The sequence below is a fragment of the Pelodiscus sinensis genome, unplaced genomic scaffold (genome assembly GCF_049634645.1).
Source record: "Pelodiscus sinensis isolate JC-2024 unplaced genomic scaffold, ASM4963464v1 ctg100, whole genome shotgun sequence".
Taxonomy (NCBI): Eukaryota; Metazoa; Chordata; order Testudines; family Trionychidae; genus Pelodiscus; species Pelodiscus sinensis.
In genome coordinates, this window is record NW_027465939.1 from 90919 (window position 1) to 105699 (window position 14781).

A 14781-nucleotide genomic window follows, 5' to 3' on the forward strand; every position below is an offset into this window, starting at 1 on the left:
ACTGGAGTGCGGGGCGCCTCCACCCCGTCACAAGCGCCTATCAAAGTTAATTCGAACTAACGTCTGTTAGTTCGAATTAACTTTGTAGTGTAGACATACCCCCACATACAGAGAAACTTCCAGTCTCCATACAGAGTCTATATTCCTAACTCCACCCCCAGACATTATACAGATCTATGAAGAGCAGATACAGAATCAGAAGACAGTAAGCTTTTGTTTGACACCCCACCTGGCCCCTTTGTACCAACTTTTGGGGCGAACCCCCCCCATGGATGCAGCAGTGACCTGGCTGCTCCCCTCACAATCCAACAACGTGACATTGGGGCAATATTCTGCACATGGCTGGAAATGACGAAAGTCCCCAGCATCACCAGCCACACGCCCTTTCCCTTCCCTTTCTCTTTCCCTTTCAATTTCAATTTCCCCTCACACTGCTGGTTTCTGAGAAATTGGCTCTGATGGGGAAGCAACAGGCAGGGGATGGAACGCCCAGTCCCATAGCTCAGCTTTGGCTCTGGTACAAAGCTCACAGAATTCCCCTCAGCTGTTGGGCTGGGAGCTATAAAAGCCGCTTGACGCAGACAGAGACTCGTCTGACACCTGGTGTTCCCTTCTGCCGCGGAGATGATGAGGAAAATCAGCTTCCCACTGGCTCTTGGGCTGGCATCCCTGGGGGCTTTCTCAGGGCAGAAGGTTTGTCTCAGGGGCCTGGGCCAAGGGGGCTGAGTGCTGGCTCTGGGGCAGGGCGAGGGGCTGAGGGGGCTGGGCGCCGGCTCTGGGGCAGGGCGAGGGACCGAGGGGGCTGGGGGCTGGCTCTGGGGTAGGGCGAGAGATGAGGGGGCCGGGCGCTGGCTCTGGGGCAGGGTGAGGGACCAAGGGGGCTGGGCGCTGGCTCTGGGGCAGGAGAGGGATGAGGGGGCTGGGTGCTGGCTCTTGGGCAGGCGAGGGATGAGGGGGCCGGGTGCCGGCTCTGGGGCAGGCGAGGGATGAGGGGGCTGGGCTCTGCCCCTGGGGCAGGCGAGGGATGAGGGGGCTGGGCGCTGGCTCTGGGGCAGGGTGAGGGACCGAGGGGGCTGGGCGCTGGCTCTGGGGCAGGCGAGGGATGAGGGGGCCGGGTGCCGGCTCTGGGGCAGGCGAGGGATGAGGGGTCTGGGTGCTGGCTCTGGGGCAGGCGAGGGATGAGGGGGCTGGGTGCTGGCTCTGGGGCAGGGAGGGATGAGGGGGCCGGGCGCCGGCTCTGGGGCAGGGCGAGGGGTCGAGGGGGCTGGGTGCCGGCTCTGGGGCAGGCGAGGGATGAGGGGGCTGGGTGCTGGCTCTGGGGCAGGCGAGGGATGAGGGGGCTGGGTGCTGGCTCTGGGGCAGGCGAGGGATGAGGGGGCTGGGTGCTGGCTCTGGGGCAGGGCGAGGGATGAGGGGGCCGGGCGCCGGTTCTGGGGCAGGGAGGGAGGGGTAAGTCCCTCCTGGCCCTAGATTGCATGGGCTGAGCTGGGGGAGCGGCCGGGGTCCGGGCACAGCTGGCCGTGTTTGCAGCGGTTCCTCTCTGCTCCGGCAGCTGCTTTGCCAGGAAGGGGAGAACACCGCGGAGCAGCGAGCCGCGCAGGAAGCCGAGCCCCGGCCTGGCCAGAGCCCCCGGACACAGAGGCGAGTGGCAAGCAGCAAGGTAAGGCCCCTCCTCTGCACCCACGAGCCCAGCCCCGGCACGTCCCCGCCCGCCCCAGGATGCCCTGTTGGGGGGTCAGTCGGGGCGGTGAGGGGCTGTGACGGTGGGGAGCCTGGCTGGCCTTTCCCCTGCAGCCAGGCCCGGCGAGGCTGCCTGTCCTGTGGGTCGCGAAGGCCGTTCTCTCTGGCAGCAGCTCTGCCGAGGGGCACAGCCCGGGCCCTACCTGGGCCAGCAGTGACACCGAGGGAGGCCAGGGCTGGCAACGGGGCACCAGCCTGGGGCCAATAGACGAAGGAGCTTGATTTAGCTCCTGAGAGCGTTGCTGGAGGGGGCGAGCCAGGCACGACGGCAGCATCCCCCTCCCCACTGCTCCGGCCCGGCCCCGCCCCTCGGGCCTGGCGGGGAACGGGGCAGCCCTGGGCTGTGGGTACATGTTTGCAGGCATGTCACCCTGGTCAGTCTCTAGGGCTCCTCTCCGCCACCCAACACAGACCTGGCTCCAGCCCACCCTGGAACCTGGGAAATCCGCACGCTAGCCAGGCGGCCGTGATTCCGGCAGTGCGCGCTAGTTGGGCCGGCCGTGATTCCGGCAGAGCACGCTAGTTGGGCCGGCCGTGATTCCGGCAGTGCGCGCTAGTTGGGCCGGCCGTGATTCCGGCAGTGCGCGCTAGTTGGGCCGGCCGTGATTCCGGCAGCGCGCGCTAGTTGGGGCGGCCGTGATTCCGGCAGCGCGCGCTAGTTGGGCCGGCCGTGATTCCGGCAGAGCGCGCTAGTTGGGCCGGCCGTGATTCCGGCAGAGCGCGCTAGTTGGGCCGGCCGTGATTCCGGCAGAGCGCGCTAGTTGGGCCGGCCGTGATTCCGGCAGTGCGCGCTAGTTGGGCCGGCCGTGATTCTGGCAGTGCGCGCTAGTTGGGCCGGCCGTGATTCCGGCAGAGCGCGCTAGTTGGGCCGGCCGTGATTCCGGCAGCGCGCGCTAGTTGGGCCGGCCGTGATTCCGGCAGAGCGCGCTAGTTGGGCCGGCCGTGATTCCAGCAGCGCGCGCTAGTTGGGCCGGCCGTGATTCCGGCAGTGCGCGCTAGTTGGGCCGGCCGTGATTCCGGCAGTGCGCGCTAGTTGGGCCGGCCGTGATTCCGGCAGAGCGCGCTAGTTGGGCCGGCCGTGATTCCGGCAGTGCGCGCTAGTTGGGCCGGCCGTGATTCCGGCAGTGCGCGCTAGTTGGGCCGGCCGTGATTCCGGCAGCGCGCTAGTTGGGCCGGCCGTGATTCCGGCAGTGCGCGCTAGTTGGGCCGGCCGTGATTCCGGCAGTGCGCGCTAGTTGGGCCGGCCGTGATTCCGGCAGCGCGCGCTAGTTGGGCCGGCCGTGATTCCGGCAGAGCGCGCTAGTTGGGCCGGCCGTGATTCCGGCAGTGCGCGCTAGTTGGGCCGGCCGTGATTCCGGCAGCGCGCGCTAGTTGGGCCGGCCGTGATTCCGGCAGAGCGCGCTAGTTGGGCCGGCCGTGATTCCGGCAGCGCGCTAGTTGGGCCGGCCGTGATTCCGGCAGCGCGCGCTCACCGGGCCGGCCGTGATTCCGGCAGAGCGCGCTAGTTGGGCCGGCCGTGATTCCGGCAGCACGCGCTAGTTGGGCCGGCCGTGATTCCGGCAGTGTGCGCTAGTTGGGCCGGCCGTGATTCCGGCAGAGCGCGCTAGTTGGGCCAGCCGTGATTCCGGCAGTGTGCGCTAGTTGGGCCGGCCGTGATTCCGGCAGCGCGCGCTCACCGGGCCGGCCGTGATTCCGGCAGCGCGTGCTAGTTGGGCCGGCCGTGATTCCGGCAGCGCGCGCTAGTTGGGCCGGCCGTGATTCCGGCAGCGCGTGCTAGTTGGGCCGGCCGTGATTCCGGCAGAGCGCGCTAGTTGGGCCGGCCGTGATTCCGGCAGCGCGCTAGTTGGGCCGGCTGTGATTCCGGCAGCGCACGCTAGTTGGGCCGGCCGTGATTCCGGCAGCGCGCGCTAGTTGGGCCGGCCGTGATTCCGGCAGGGCGTGCTAGTTGGGCCGGCCGTGATTCCGGCAGCGCGCGCTAGTTGGGCCGGCCGTGATTCCGGCAGCGCGCGCTAGTTGGGCCGGCCGTGATTCCGGCAGAGCGCGCTAGTTGGGCCGGCCGTGATTCCGGCAGAGCGCGCTAGTTGGGCCGGCCGTGATTCCGGCAGAGCGCGCTAGTTGGGCCGGCCGTGATTCCGGCAGAACGCGCTAGTTGGGCCGGCCGTGATTCCGGCAGAACGCGCTAGTTGGGCCGGCCGTGATTCCGGCAGCGCGCGCTAGTTGGGCCGGCCGTGATTCCGGCAGAGCCCGCTAGTTGGGCCGGCCGTGATTCCGGCAGAACGCGCTAGTTGGGCCGGCCGTGATTCCGGCAGCGCGCGCTAGTTGGGCCGGCCGTGATTCCGGCAGAACGCGCTAGTTGGGCCGGCCGTGATTCCGGCAGCGCGCGCTCACCGGGCCGGCCGTGATTCCGGCAGCGCGCTAGTTGGGCCGGCCGTGATTCCGGCAGCGCGCGCTCACCGGGCCGGCCGTGATTCCGGCAGCGCGCGCTCACCGGGCCGGCCGTGATTCCGGCAGCGCGCTAGTTGGGCCGGCCGTGATTCCGGCAGCGCGCGCTCACCGGGCCGGCCGTGATTCCAGCAGCGCGCGCTCACCGGGTGTGGAAAAGCGAAGGCCGTGATTCAGATGACACTGGGTGGCACGGCAGCGGGGGCAGGGAAGTCGGCAGCAATCACTTTACTTTGGAATGTCTCAGAGGAGCCGCCCGGTTCGCCTGCACCGTTAAAGATAAGGAGCCTGCGGCACCTAGAGCCCCCATCCGTCTGGTGTCCTGAGCAGGGCTGTGCCCACAAGGCTCACGACTGTGTCTGCCGGTCGGTCTCCGGGGCACCAGGCCACCTGCTGTTTCCACGCTAGAGGTGCAGGAGGGCGTGAGCGGGGCTAGCGGCATTGGGGAATGGTCCGTGTCTGGCAGGACTGGCGCTAGCAGGGACTTAGTTGAGTCCAGACCAGATCTGGGGCCGGGGCTCGCGGCATCCCCCGTACCAGGTGTTCAGCCGTCACGAGGCCCGAACCCCTGAGGCTGAGTCCCTCGTGAGACTTGGAGCTACCCAGGAACCCCACCTCGGTCTGGCGCTCACGGCTCTCAGGCGCGTGGCCGTGCGGTGCGGGGTGCCGCCTCCTCTCGTCCCACTGGGCACCTCCTCCCTTCCAGTGCTGCCTGACCGGGTGCTGGCTGAACGACCTGGGCTCCAAGATGTGGATCGGGAACGTGGAGGCGGACGGCAGCTTCTCTGGCGAGTACCAAACGGCCGTGTCCAGCACAGAGAAACCCATCAAACTTGCCCGGCTCAACGGCTCCCAGAACAAAGCCAGCACAGAGCAGGCGACCTTCGGCTTCACCGTCAACTGGGACAGCTTCTCAGGTACGAAGCCTCATGGGCCCCAAAGCCGGGGAAGGGGGGGACTCGGCTTCCTCCTAGCTCCTCCTGGGGCCGGGCCTAGCCCTGCCGCTCACTGCTCCCCCAGCCTCTCCTGCCTCTACCCCTGTCTTGTGCTGCCCCTTTGCCGGGCACCATCTCCTGCTCCTACGTGCCCCACGGCCTCCCTCCCGACCCCTTCTCCTACGCGCCTGGCGGCTCCCTCCTGGCCCCTGCTCCTACGCGCCCGGCGGCTCCCTCCCGGCCCCCTTCTCCTACGCACCCGGCGGCTCCCTCCCGGCCCCCTTCTCCTACGCACCCGGCGGCTCCCTCCCGGCCCCCTTCTCCTACGCGCCCGCCTGCTCCCTCCTGGCCCCTGCTCCTACGCGCCCGGCGGCTCCCTCCTGGCCCCTGCTCCTACGCACCCGGCGGCTCCCTCCCGGCCCCCTTCTCCTACGCACCCGGCGGCTCCCTCCCGGCCCCCTTCTCCTACGCGCCCGCCTGCTCCCTCCTGGCCCCTGCTCCTACGCGCCCGGCGGCTCCCTCCCGGCTCCCTGCTCCTACGCGCCCAACGGCTCCTCCCGGCTCCCTGCTCCTACGCGCCCGGCGGCTCCTCCCGGCTCCCTGCTCCTACGCGCCCGGCGGCTCCCTCCCGGCTCCCTGCTCCTACGCGCCCGACGGCTCCTCCCGGCTCCCTGCTCCTACGCGCCCGACGGCTCCTCCCGGCTCCCTGCTCCTACGCGCCCGGTGGCTCCTTCCCGGCCCCTGCTCCTACGCGCCCGCCTGCTCCCTCCCGGCTCCCTGCTCCTACGCGCCCGCCTGCTCCCTCCCGGCTCCCTGCTCCTACGCACCCGGCGGCTCCCTCCCGGCTCCCTGCTCCTACGCACCCGGCGGCTCCCTCCCGGCCCCTGCTCCTACGCGCCCGGCGGCTCCTCCCGGCTCCCTGCTCCTACGCACCCGGCGGCTCCCTCCCGGCCCCCTGCTCCTACGTGCCCAGCGGCTCCCTCCTGGCCCCTGCTCCTACGCGCCCGGCGGCTCCCTCCCGGCCCCCTGCTCCTACGCGCCCGGCGGCTCCCTCCTGGCCCCTGCTCCTACGTGCCCAGCGGCTCCCTCCCGGCCCCCTGCTCCTACGCGCCCGGTGGCTCCTTCCCGGCCCCCTGCTCCTATGCGCCCGGCGGCTCCTCCCAGCTCCCTGCTCCTACGCGCCCAGTGGCTCCTCCCAGCTCCCTGCTCCTACGCGCCCGGTGGCTCCTCCCAGCTCCCTGCTCCTACGCGCCCGGTGGCTCCTCCCAGCTCCCTGCTCCGACGCGCCCAGTGGCTCCTTCCCGGCCCCCTGCTCCGACGCGCCCGGCGGCTCCTTCCCGGCCCCCTGCTCCTACGCGCCCGGCGGCTCCTGGTCCTCTTGGGGCTCTTGGTGCCCCCCCCAGCCTGGGCTGAGCAGTGGCAGTGAGGCCGCTGGGAACTCATATCACCTGCCTGACCACAATGAGCCACCTGCCCCCCCAGCGCCCTGCACCAGGGCTGAGCTGCAGCTCGGTCGCTGTGCGGTGGGAGGGTGGGAATCTCCCCCCCAGCCTCTGGTGCTGGAGCCAGGCTGGCGAATCCCCCGGCCAGGGCAGCGGCCCCAGCCAGGTCCCTTTGCCAGCCCCGGGGGTGTTGCTGGGCCCAGGTGACTCGCTGTGTGCGGGACACGGCCCCTTCCCCGGGCCAGCCCAGGCTGTGGGAACGTTCCCGACACTAGGGACCAGCACTGAGCTTCCCGAGCGCTCCCAGGCCAGGCCCGTGCCTGGGACCCGCCGTCTCCAGCAGAAACACAGAGCGACAAGGAAGCTTTACGCCAAGCCCCTCCCCGAGAGCAGCAGAACAGCTGGGCTGCGTCGGGCCAAAGGTCCCTCTGGCCCGGTCTCCTGCCCACAGCACGAGGGGCCCAGTGGGGGCAGCAGCCAGCCCTGCTCCCGGTGGGTCTGGGGCATGGGGAGGTGAAACCCTGGGGCCAGGGTGCCCCAGGGCGCATCTCCGGAGATGCTCTGTGTAGCCCACATGGGTGAGGCCAGAGCTGGGGCCCATCCTGGCCTTGGCTGGTCACTTCCCTTCTGGGCGGGCCCCCTGGCCAGACCCCCCTCCCGGCCGGGCTGGTGAGAGGAGCAGCAGAGTGACGCTCGCGGCAGCGTCCGGACCCGGGGGTAGGAGAATTCACGCCGTGTCGCTGCCCTGGGCTTGACTCCGGCATGTTTCCGGCAGACTCCACGACCGTCTTCACGGGCCAGTGCTTCATGGATGAGGACAAGCAGGAATCCCTGCAGACCATGTGGCTGCTGCGCGAGAAGGCTGAGTTCGCAACGGACAACTGGAAAGCGACCACGTGAGTGGCGGGGACCCAGAGGCAGTGTGGGCCGCAGGCCGGGCTCCCCACCCGCGCATGGAGAGACTCGGGCGCTGGGCGGGGAAGGGGCCGTGGCGAGGACACAGGCAGCAGCCCGGCGTCCCCTGCAGCGAGCGCGGCCTGCCCGGGAGACGCCAGCCAAGTCCCCCCAGTCCTGGGCTCCTGTGAGCGCTTGGAGCACGAGGCAGTGGGTCTGGCACAGGACGCGCTGACACGGGGCCAGGCCTCTGCCCGGGGCGGCTGCCGCTGCGACGGTCCCCGGGCCAGGCTGAGAGGCTGGGGCTGGAAGGGACCTCGAGACACCACCTGCTCCGTCCCGCCAGGCGGCCGGGGAGCCCCACACGAGCTGAGAGTGGCCAGCTGGGGAGCCCTGACAGCACGGAGCTACCCGAGCCCTAGAGACCTGTTCCCGGCTCCTGGCAAACGCCCCTTGCTGCAGTTTGAGCCTCATGAGGCTTGTCCCAGCTCCAGTGGCCGTGGAGAATGGCCCCCTCATGGCCCCTGCCCCCTTCACGGCCCCTGCCCCCCTCACGGCCCCCTCACGGCCCCTGCCCCCCTCATGGCCCCCTCACAGCCCCTGCCCCCCTCGCAGCTCCGGCCCCCTCACGGCCCCCTCACGGCCCCTGCCCCCTCACGGCCCCCTCACAGCCCCTGCCCCCCCTTGCAGCTCCGGCCCCCTCACGGCCCCTGCCCCCCTCATGGCCCCTGCCCCCCTCACGGCCCCTGCCCCCCTCATGGCTCCTGCCCCCCTCGCAGCTCCAGCCCCCTCACGGCCCCCTCACAGCCCCCTCACGGCCCCCTCACGGCCCCCTCACAGCCTCTGCCCCCCTTGCAGCTCTGGCCCCCGCACGGCCCTTCCCAGCCCTGCAAGTGCCCATCAGGCCCCCTCGCGCTTCTCGGCTCCAGGCAGAACAGGCCCGGCTCTTCCCCCTTCCTCCGGCTGGGCTCTCTGAGCCTCTGAGCGGCTTGGCTGCTCCCCTCTGCCCCCTCCAACGTCTCCACCATGTCCCCGAAAGGCAGCCCCACCACTGGCCCCAAGGCCCAGCCGAGGCCTCCCCAGCCTGAGGCGAGCGAGACCCCCCCCCCCCCGAGCCGCACACGGCCCCAGTTCACGCCGCCCTGCACCGTGCGGCCTTTCCCTGGCCGCCTCACACCGTGGGCACGTGCTCAGTGTGTGCCCCGTGCACCCAGCTGGCTCCAGCCCCCCCAGTGTGGCCCCGGCGTGGCCGGGCCTGGGACTTTCCGCTCCCAGCTGCAGGGCTTTGCGCTTGGCTCCGAATCCCGTGGCGGTGAACTCAGCCCGGGCGTCGTGTGGCCCGGTGGCTCTGGGTTCCCGCCCTGCCTCCCACGTGCTCCCGAACCAAACGCTCTGCGCCTCTGCCCCAGCCATCAATGGGGACGCCGACTCGCGCCAGCTGAGCCCAGGCTGGGCAGGGGCCTGCTGCAAGCCAGCTCCTCCCTGGGCAGCCAGCATGTGCCCAGCCCTCCTGCCACCCCGGCTGGCACCCAGTGTGTGAGCAGCCAGGACGGGTGCAGGGAGGCTGCCTGGTTTGCCCCCCGCACCCTCCTCTGGGCACCAAGGCAGCTGTGAGCGGGTGGCTGTGGGCAGCTCGGTGCCCCCCGCGCCCAGCTGAGCACCAGGGGATGTGCAGCCTGCGGAGCCCCTGCCTGGCCCCAGGCGCTGGTGGGTCTCTCACAGGGCCAATGCAGGTGCCCGGAGCCAGGCTGCCTCCCTGGGCTGTAGCTGGGCCCCCTGAGGCAGCGCCTGCCAGGCCCTGCCTGCCCTGCGTGGCCGTGCCAGGGCCCTGCGAGGTGGAGTCTGGGGGGGCGTTGCCCAGACAGTGGGGTCAGCAGCAGCCCGGGGGCCTGAGGGATGGGATGTTGCATCAGGCTTCAGGCTCATGCCCCTTGTACGCCCTCCCCCTCCCCCCCCCCGTCAGGGCAGCCCCGGGTGCAGGCCCCGCACGCACTAACCCAGGCGCTGCGCTTCCCCGCAGGGTCGGCACCAACGTTTTCACCCGGGTCAAATGATGGAGCGGGGGCGAATCCGCGAGGAGCGACGGCGCCCGGTGACCCAGCAGCCCCAGGACCACGCTCTGCAGCCCCGGCTCCGGCCCCGCCCTGCCGGGATTGTCTGGGCCCCCAGGCAGCAGGGCCATTTGCCAGGGCTAATCAGACACGTGAACACCCGCATCTCCTGGCAGGCGATTCAGCAGGGAGCTGGCGGCGCCCCGCGTGCAAGAAAGACAAACGTTCGCCCCACTCGGCTCTGACACGGACGTGTTCTGACGTCTTGGGGCAAGTCCCCAAGGCCCGTCAGGGTTACACGGCAATGGACAGTCTTGCTTGGCTACGTCTGCGCTGCACAGTAACGCCAGAAGAAGCTAGTCCAGAATAGTTACTCCGAAATAGCACGTCTCCACTGCAGGGAAGCCTCCAAATTAGCCCGAGGCAGGTTACCCTAGTGTAGACGTGCTACCTCGCTTTACAGCCCAATGAGGAATCACTTAGAACGGCCCTGGCGAGGGGCTATTTCGAAATCGCAGCAGTGGAGCGTCTGCTCACGCCTCAGTTGGAAATAGCTGTTTCGGAAGAGACGTTGTTCTTCGTAGAATGAGGGTTGCAGAAGCAGGACTAAGTCGAAAGAACGGAATTGCTGTAGGCGCTTGCATAGTTATTTCGCAATAACAGCCACGATTAACTTTACATGCACAAATTTAATTCAAAATAGCGGAGCCCTTATTTCGAATTTGGTGAACCTCATTCTACGAGTAACGCCAAATTGGAAATAGCTATTTTGAATTAAGTGCTGTGTAGACACTTCATTCGAAATAGGGGGCCCCAGCCCTTCCCAGGGAGCCCTGGTGGCCACTCTGGGCACAACCAGGAAAACTTACTCTCCTCTCCCCAGCCCCAGAGCCATTAAAGGGGTAGACCCAGGCCACAGTGCCTGTGCCAGCTCCAAGCCTGCCAGCCCAGAGCCAGCAGTGGCCACCGGGGCCCCGACCCAGTGGCCCCAAAACATAAGCCAGCAAGCCACTGGCACCCAGCCCTCCACCGCCCCCCAGGAGCAGTCTGCCAGCTCCCAGGAGCCTGACAGGGGCTGGAGAAGGCGGGCGCCTTCCTGGTCCAGGGTGGAGATCATGGACTTTATTCAGGTTTGGGGGGGATTCCCCCAACATCCATGATCTCCGCACTAGACGGAGGAACGCGGCCGTCTGTGGCAGGATAGCTGCCAGCCTGGCCATCAAAGGCCACATACGAAGCCAGGACCAGGTTAGCATGAAAGTCAGGTTGGTCCGGTGAGACCCCCGACCCTGAGCTTCCCCTCCCCCTTCTTCCCCTTGCTTCCCCCTCCCAGCTCCCTCCTCCCAGGTTTCCCCCTCCCCTCTCCCACCTCCGTTTCCCAGTCTCCCCAGAGGTTCAACCCCCCAGTTTTGTTCAATAAACCCAGTTTCTATTTTTGAACATACGTGTCTTTTATTTGACATCAGGAAGGGGGGCGAGGGAGGGGTAAGTGGAAGGACGTGAGGGAGGAATGGGGCACGAGCCCCCAGTGGGGAGGATCGGGGAGGCTCTGAGGGCTCCCCAGGGTGGATGCTCTCCCCAGGGCCTCCTGGATCCTGACAGCCCCCTGATAGACCCCCCCGGATGGCAGCCTGCAGCAAGTACAGCCGGGCTGATGGCAACGACCCCAGGAGACACTTGGGGAAAGGCTGCTGAGTTGTTTTACAAAGCGCCTTGCGAGAGTTAGCTCATGCTACCAGCCACATTGGGAAAGCTCTTTGAGCGGGCCCGAGACTCCCAGCAATTGCCAAGTGGTCTGTAAAAAGGACGTTAGACTCCCCAGCCAATCCAGGCACCTCACTTGGAAGAAACAAGAATGAAAACTTGGGGCGGGAGGGGGCGGGGAAGGGAGAATGTTCTTTGTCTTGTCCCAAGGTGGGACCCCAAACGAAACACCTCCTGATAGTCAAGCCCAGACCCTTTGGTGCGCGGTCCGGCGGTCGTGGTACCCAGGGCAGCACACCCATCTCTTAGGCCTGCTGCAGGCGGGTGGGCAGCAGAACAGGCTTGGCATGAGTGTGCCATGCCCCCGCTAGGCGCGTGAGAAGCGAAACAGACGGAGCAGGGACATTACACGAGGCCTTTGTGTGCACACGGTCTGTATTCGTTACTGCTCAGCGCTGCCCATCCGTGCTAGAGGCTACCCTCTCCTCTGGGCTACCCATAGGGCTCTGCTTTGGGGCAGGGACAGGAGCACCTGGCTTCTCTGTGCCGCTGGTTGCAGTGCTCTGTGACATGCCCAGAGCTGACCAAGAGCCTGGAGTCAACCTGAGGGTACCCGGGTACCAAGCCTCCTGGAGCCAGGACTTAGTGTCCGACCCAGGCACCCAGCCAGGCCGCAGCTGGGATGCAGTGTCGCCGGCCCACACTCTGCCTGGCCCCATTTGTGGTCACTAAGTCATTTCATTTCTTTCTCAGTTGCTTGGGGGGTTCACGCTGTTTGCTGATCTTCACTCGGGCTGCAGAGGGCGGCTTTGGGCCTTCCAGTAAGGCTGCAGAACCCCCCTTGTCACACTCCCCTGCTTACTGAGGCCTTTGCTAAAGCTGTTCGGACTGTCCCAGGGGTGCAATACTCAGAGCTGCTGGGCTTGGCCTGCCCCCGGGTTGACTTTGCAGGCAGCTTCCTGTCCCCTGCCAATAGCTCTCTTCATCCAGCAACCAAAGTGACTAGACGTGCTGCTGCAGCCCGCTGGATTCCAGTGACCACGCAGTGGCGTGGGCCTTTCCACGCAGCACGCCTGTGGCAGAGGGCGACCGGCTGCGTACCTTCCCGCCTCTGCGACAGGCGCTAGGACCGAGTGATGTCTGCAGCCTCATGTTGCGCGCCAGCCAATCGGCTGTAAGGGTGAGTGTCACGTGGGACGGATTCGATTTTCTTAGCCGCCTCATTGCTATGCCCAGGTTACGGGCGTCACCTTGGGATACAACCGGGGTTTAAACTCCAAGTCGTTCGCCCTCCATACAGGCCCGTAGTGCTCACATTCACAACCCTGCATCTTCGGTATCTTGCAACAACATCCATTCACGGGCTGAGTCATGAAATACAGGCTCTTATCTCCTCCTGCAGCCGGGCTAAGACTTCTCCCACAACCACCGCCCCCTGCACACGCAGCAGTTGGCTTTTGCGCAGTGAATGGAGCAAACCTACATCTTTGGGGTCCTTTGCCTTTCACATGGAAACGTCCGTCTCCTGCTGGGACATGGCGGTCCTCACTCACGCGGCTCCCCCACATTTGCATGGGCCTCCACTCAATAGTGGGAAGGGGGTAGTTTTTAGAAGGTAAAATAAAAAAGAACGAGTCAAAAATTACCTAGAAAAGTTAGATGCCTGCAAGTCACCAGGGCCTGATGAAATGTATCCTAGAATACTCAAGGAGCTGATAGAGGAGAGATCTGAGCCTCTAGCTAGCATCTTTGGAAAATCATGGGAGACTGGAGAGATTCCAGAGGACTGGAAAAGGACAAATCTAGTGCCCATTTATAAAAAGGGAAACAAGAACAACCCAGGAAACCACAGACCAGTCAGTTTAACTTCTGTGCCAGGGAAGATAATGGAGCAAGTAATTAAGGAAACCCTCTGTAAACACTTGGAAAGTGGCAAGGTGATAGGGAACAGCCAGCATGGATTTGTAAAGAACAAATCATGTCAAACTAATCTGATAGCTTTCTTTGATAGGGTAATGAGCCTTGTGGCTAAGGGAGAAGCGGTGGATGTCATATACCTAGACTTTAGTAAGGCGTTTGATACGGTCTCGCATGATATTCTTATCAATAAACTAGATAAATACAACTCAGATGGGGCTACTATAAGGTGGGTGCATAACTGGCTGGATAACCGTACTCAGAGAGTCGTTATTAACGGTTCACAATCCTGCTGGAAAGGCAGAACAAGTGGGGTTCTGCAGGGTCTGTTTTGGGTCCGGTTCTGTTCAATATCTTCATCAACAATTTAGATATTGGCATAGAGAGGACGCTTATTAAGTTTGCAGATGATCCCAAGCTGGGAGGGGTTGCGACTGCTCTGGAGGATGGGTCATAATTCAAAATGACCTGGACAAATTGGAGAAATGGTCTGAGATAAATAGGATGAAGTTTAATAAGGACAAATGCAAAGTGCTCCACTTAGGAAGGAACAATCAGTTTCACACATACAGATGGGAAGTGACTGTCTAGGAAGGGGTACGGCAGAAAGGGATCTAGGGGTCATAGTGGACCACAAGCTGAATATGAGTTAGCAGAGTGATGCTGTTGCAAAAAAAGCAAATATGATTCTGGGCTGCATTAGCAAGACATGAGGAGTCATTCTTCCGCTCTACTCTGCGCTGGTTAGGCCCCAATTGGAGTATTGTGTCCAGTTCTGGGCACCGCATTTCAAGAAAGATGTGGAGAAATTGGAAAGGGTACAGAGAAGAGCAACAAGAATGATGCAAGGTCTAGAGAACATGGCCTATGAAGGAAGGCTGAAGGAATTGGGTTTGTTTAGTTTAGAAAAGAGAAGACTGAGGGGGGACATGATAGCCGTTTTCAGGTATCTAAAAGGGTGTCACAAGGAGGAGGGAGAAAACTTGTTCATCTTGGCCTCTGTGATAGAACAAGAAGCAATGGGCTTAAACTGCAGCAAGGGAGGTTTAGGTTGGACATTAGGAAAAAGTTCCTAACTGTCAAGGTGGTTAAACACTGGAATAAATTGCCCAGGGAGGTTGTGGAATCCCCATCACTGGAGATATTGAAGAGCAGGTTAGATAAATGTCTCTCAGGGATGGTCTAGACAGTATTTGGTCCTGCCATGGGGCAGGGGACTGGACTCGTTGACTCTTGAGGTCCCTGCCAGTCCTAGTGTTCTGTGATTCAACCGGGTCAGTGCTTTTCCATTGCCGGTTTCCTTGGTCTGCCCAGGAATGACGGTCAGTGGAACACACTGCGCAGTCACTGCCCTGGGTTTCTTTCATCCCGTCGGGGGGGTCCAGTTCTCTGATGCCCTGGAGACCCCCTTGCTCTGGTGGATTAGTGCAGTTTCCTGATACTTGCAATTGTTGCCCAAGGGAGTAGTCAGTGTGCCAGGTCCCCTCCTGCTGCCAGGGAACCCCACAACCTGCAGCACCCCATGTTTGGGAGAGGATTCCGGGCCCCTAAGCAGACCGACGGCTTGTTTCAGTGGGCGCTGAAGGCAGACACTGCTAGGTATGGGGGCTTTTGGTCCTCTACAATTTCCCATCCTAGGGTTGGAGTCTCCAGCCC

General features: G+C 64.7%; 1 protein-coding gene across 1 annotated transcript; it reads left to right on the forward strand.

The window, feature by feature from the left end:
- Positions 1-461: 461 nt before the first annotated feature.
- Positions 462-10944, forward strand: LOC106732072 (avidin-like). Its single transcript, XM_075917091.1, has 5 exons — positions 462-693; positions 1553-1660; positions 4889-5099; positions 7335-7455; positions 9474-10944. The coding sequence occupies exons 1-5, from the start codon at positions 625-627 to the stop codon at positions 9505-9507; spliced, it is 543 nt and encodes a 180-aa protein (XP_075773206.1). The 5' UTR covers positions 462-624; the 3' UTR covers positions 9508-10944.
- The last annotated feature ends 3837 nt before the right edge of the window (positions 10945-14781 follow it).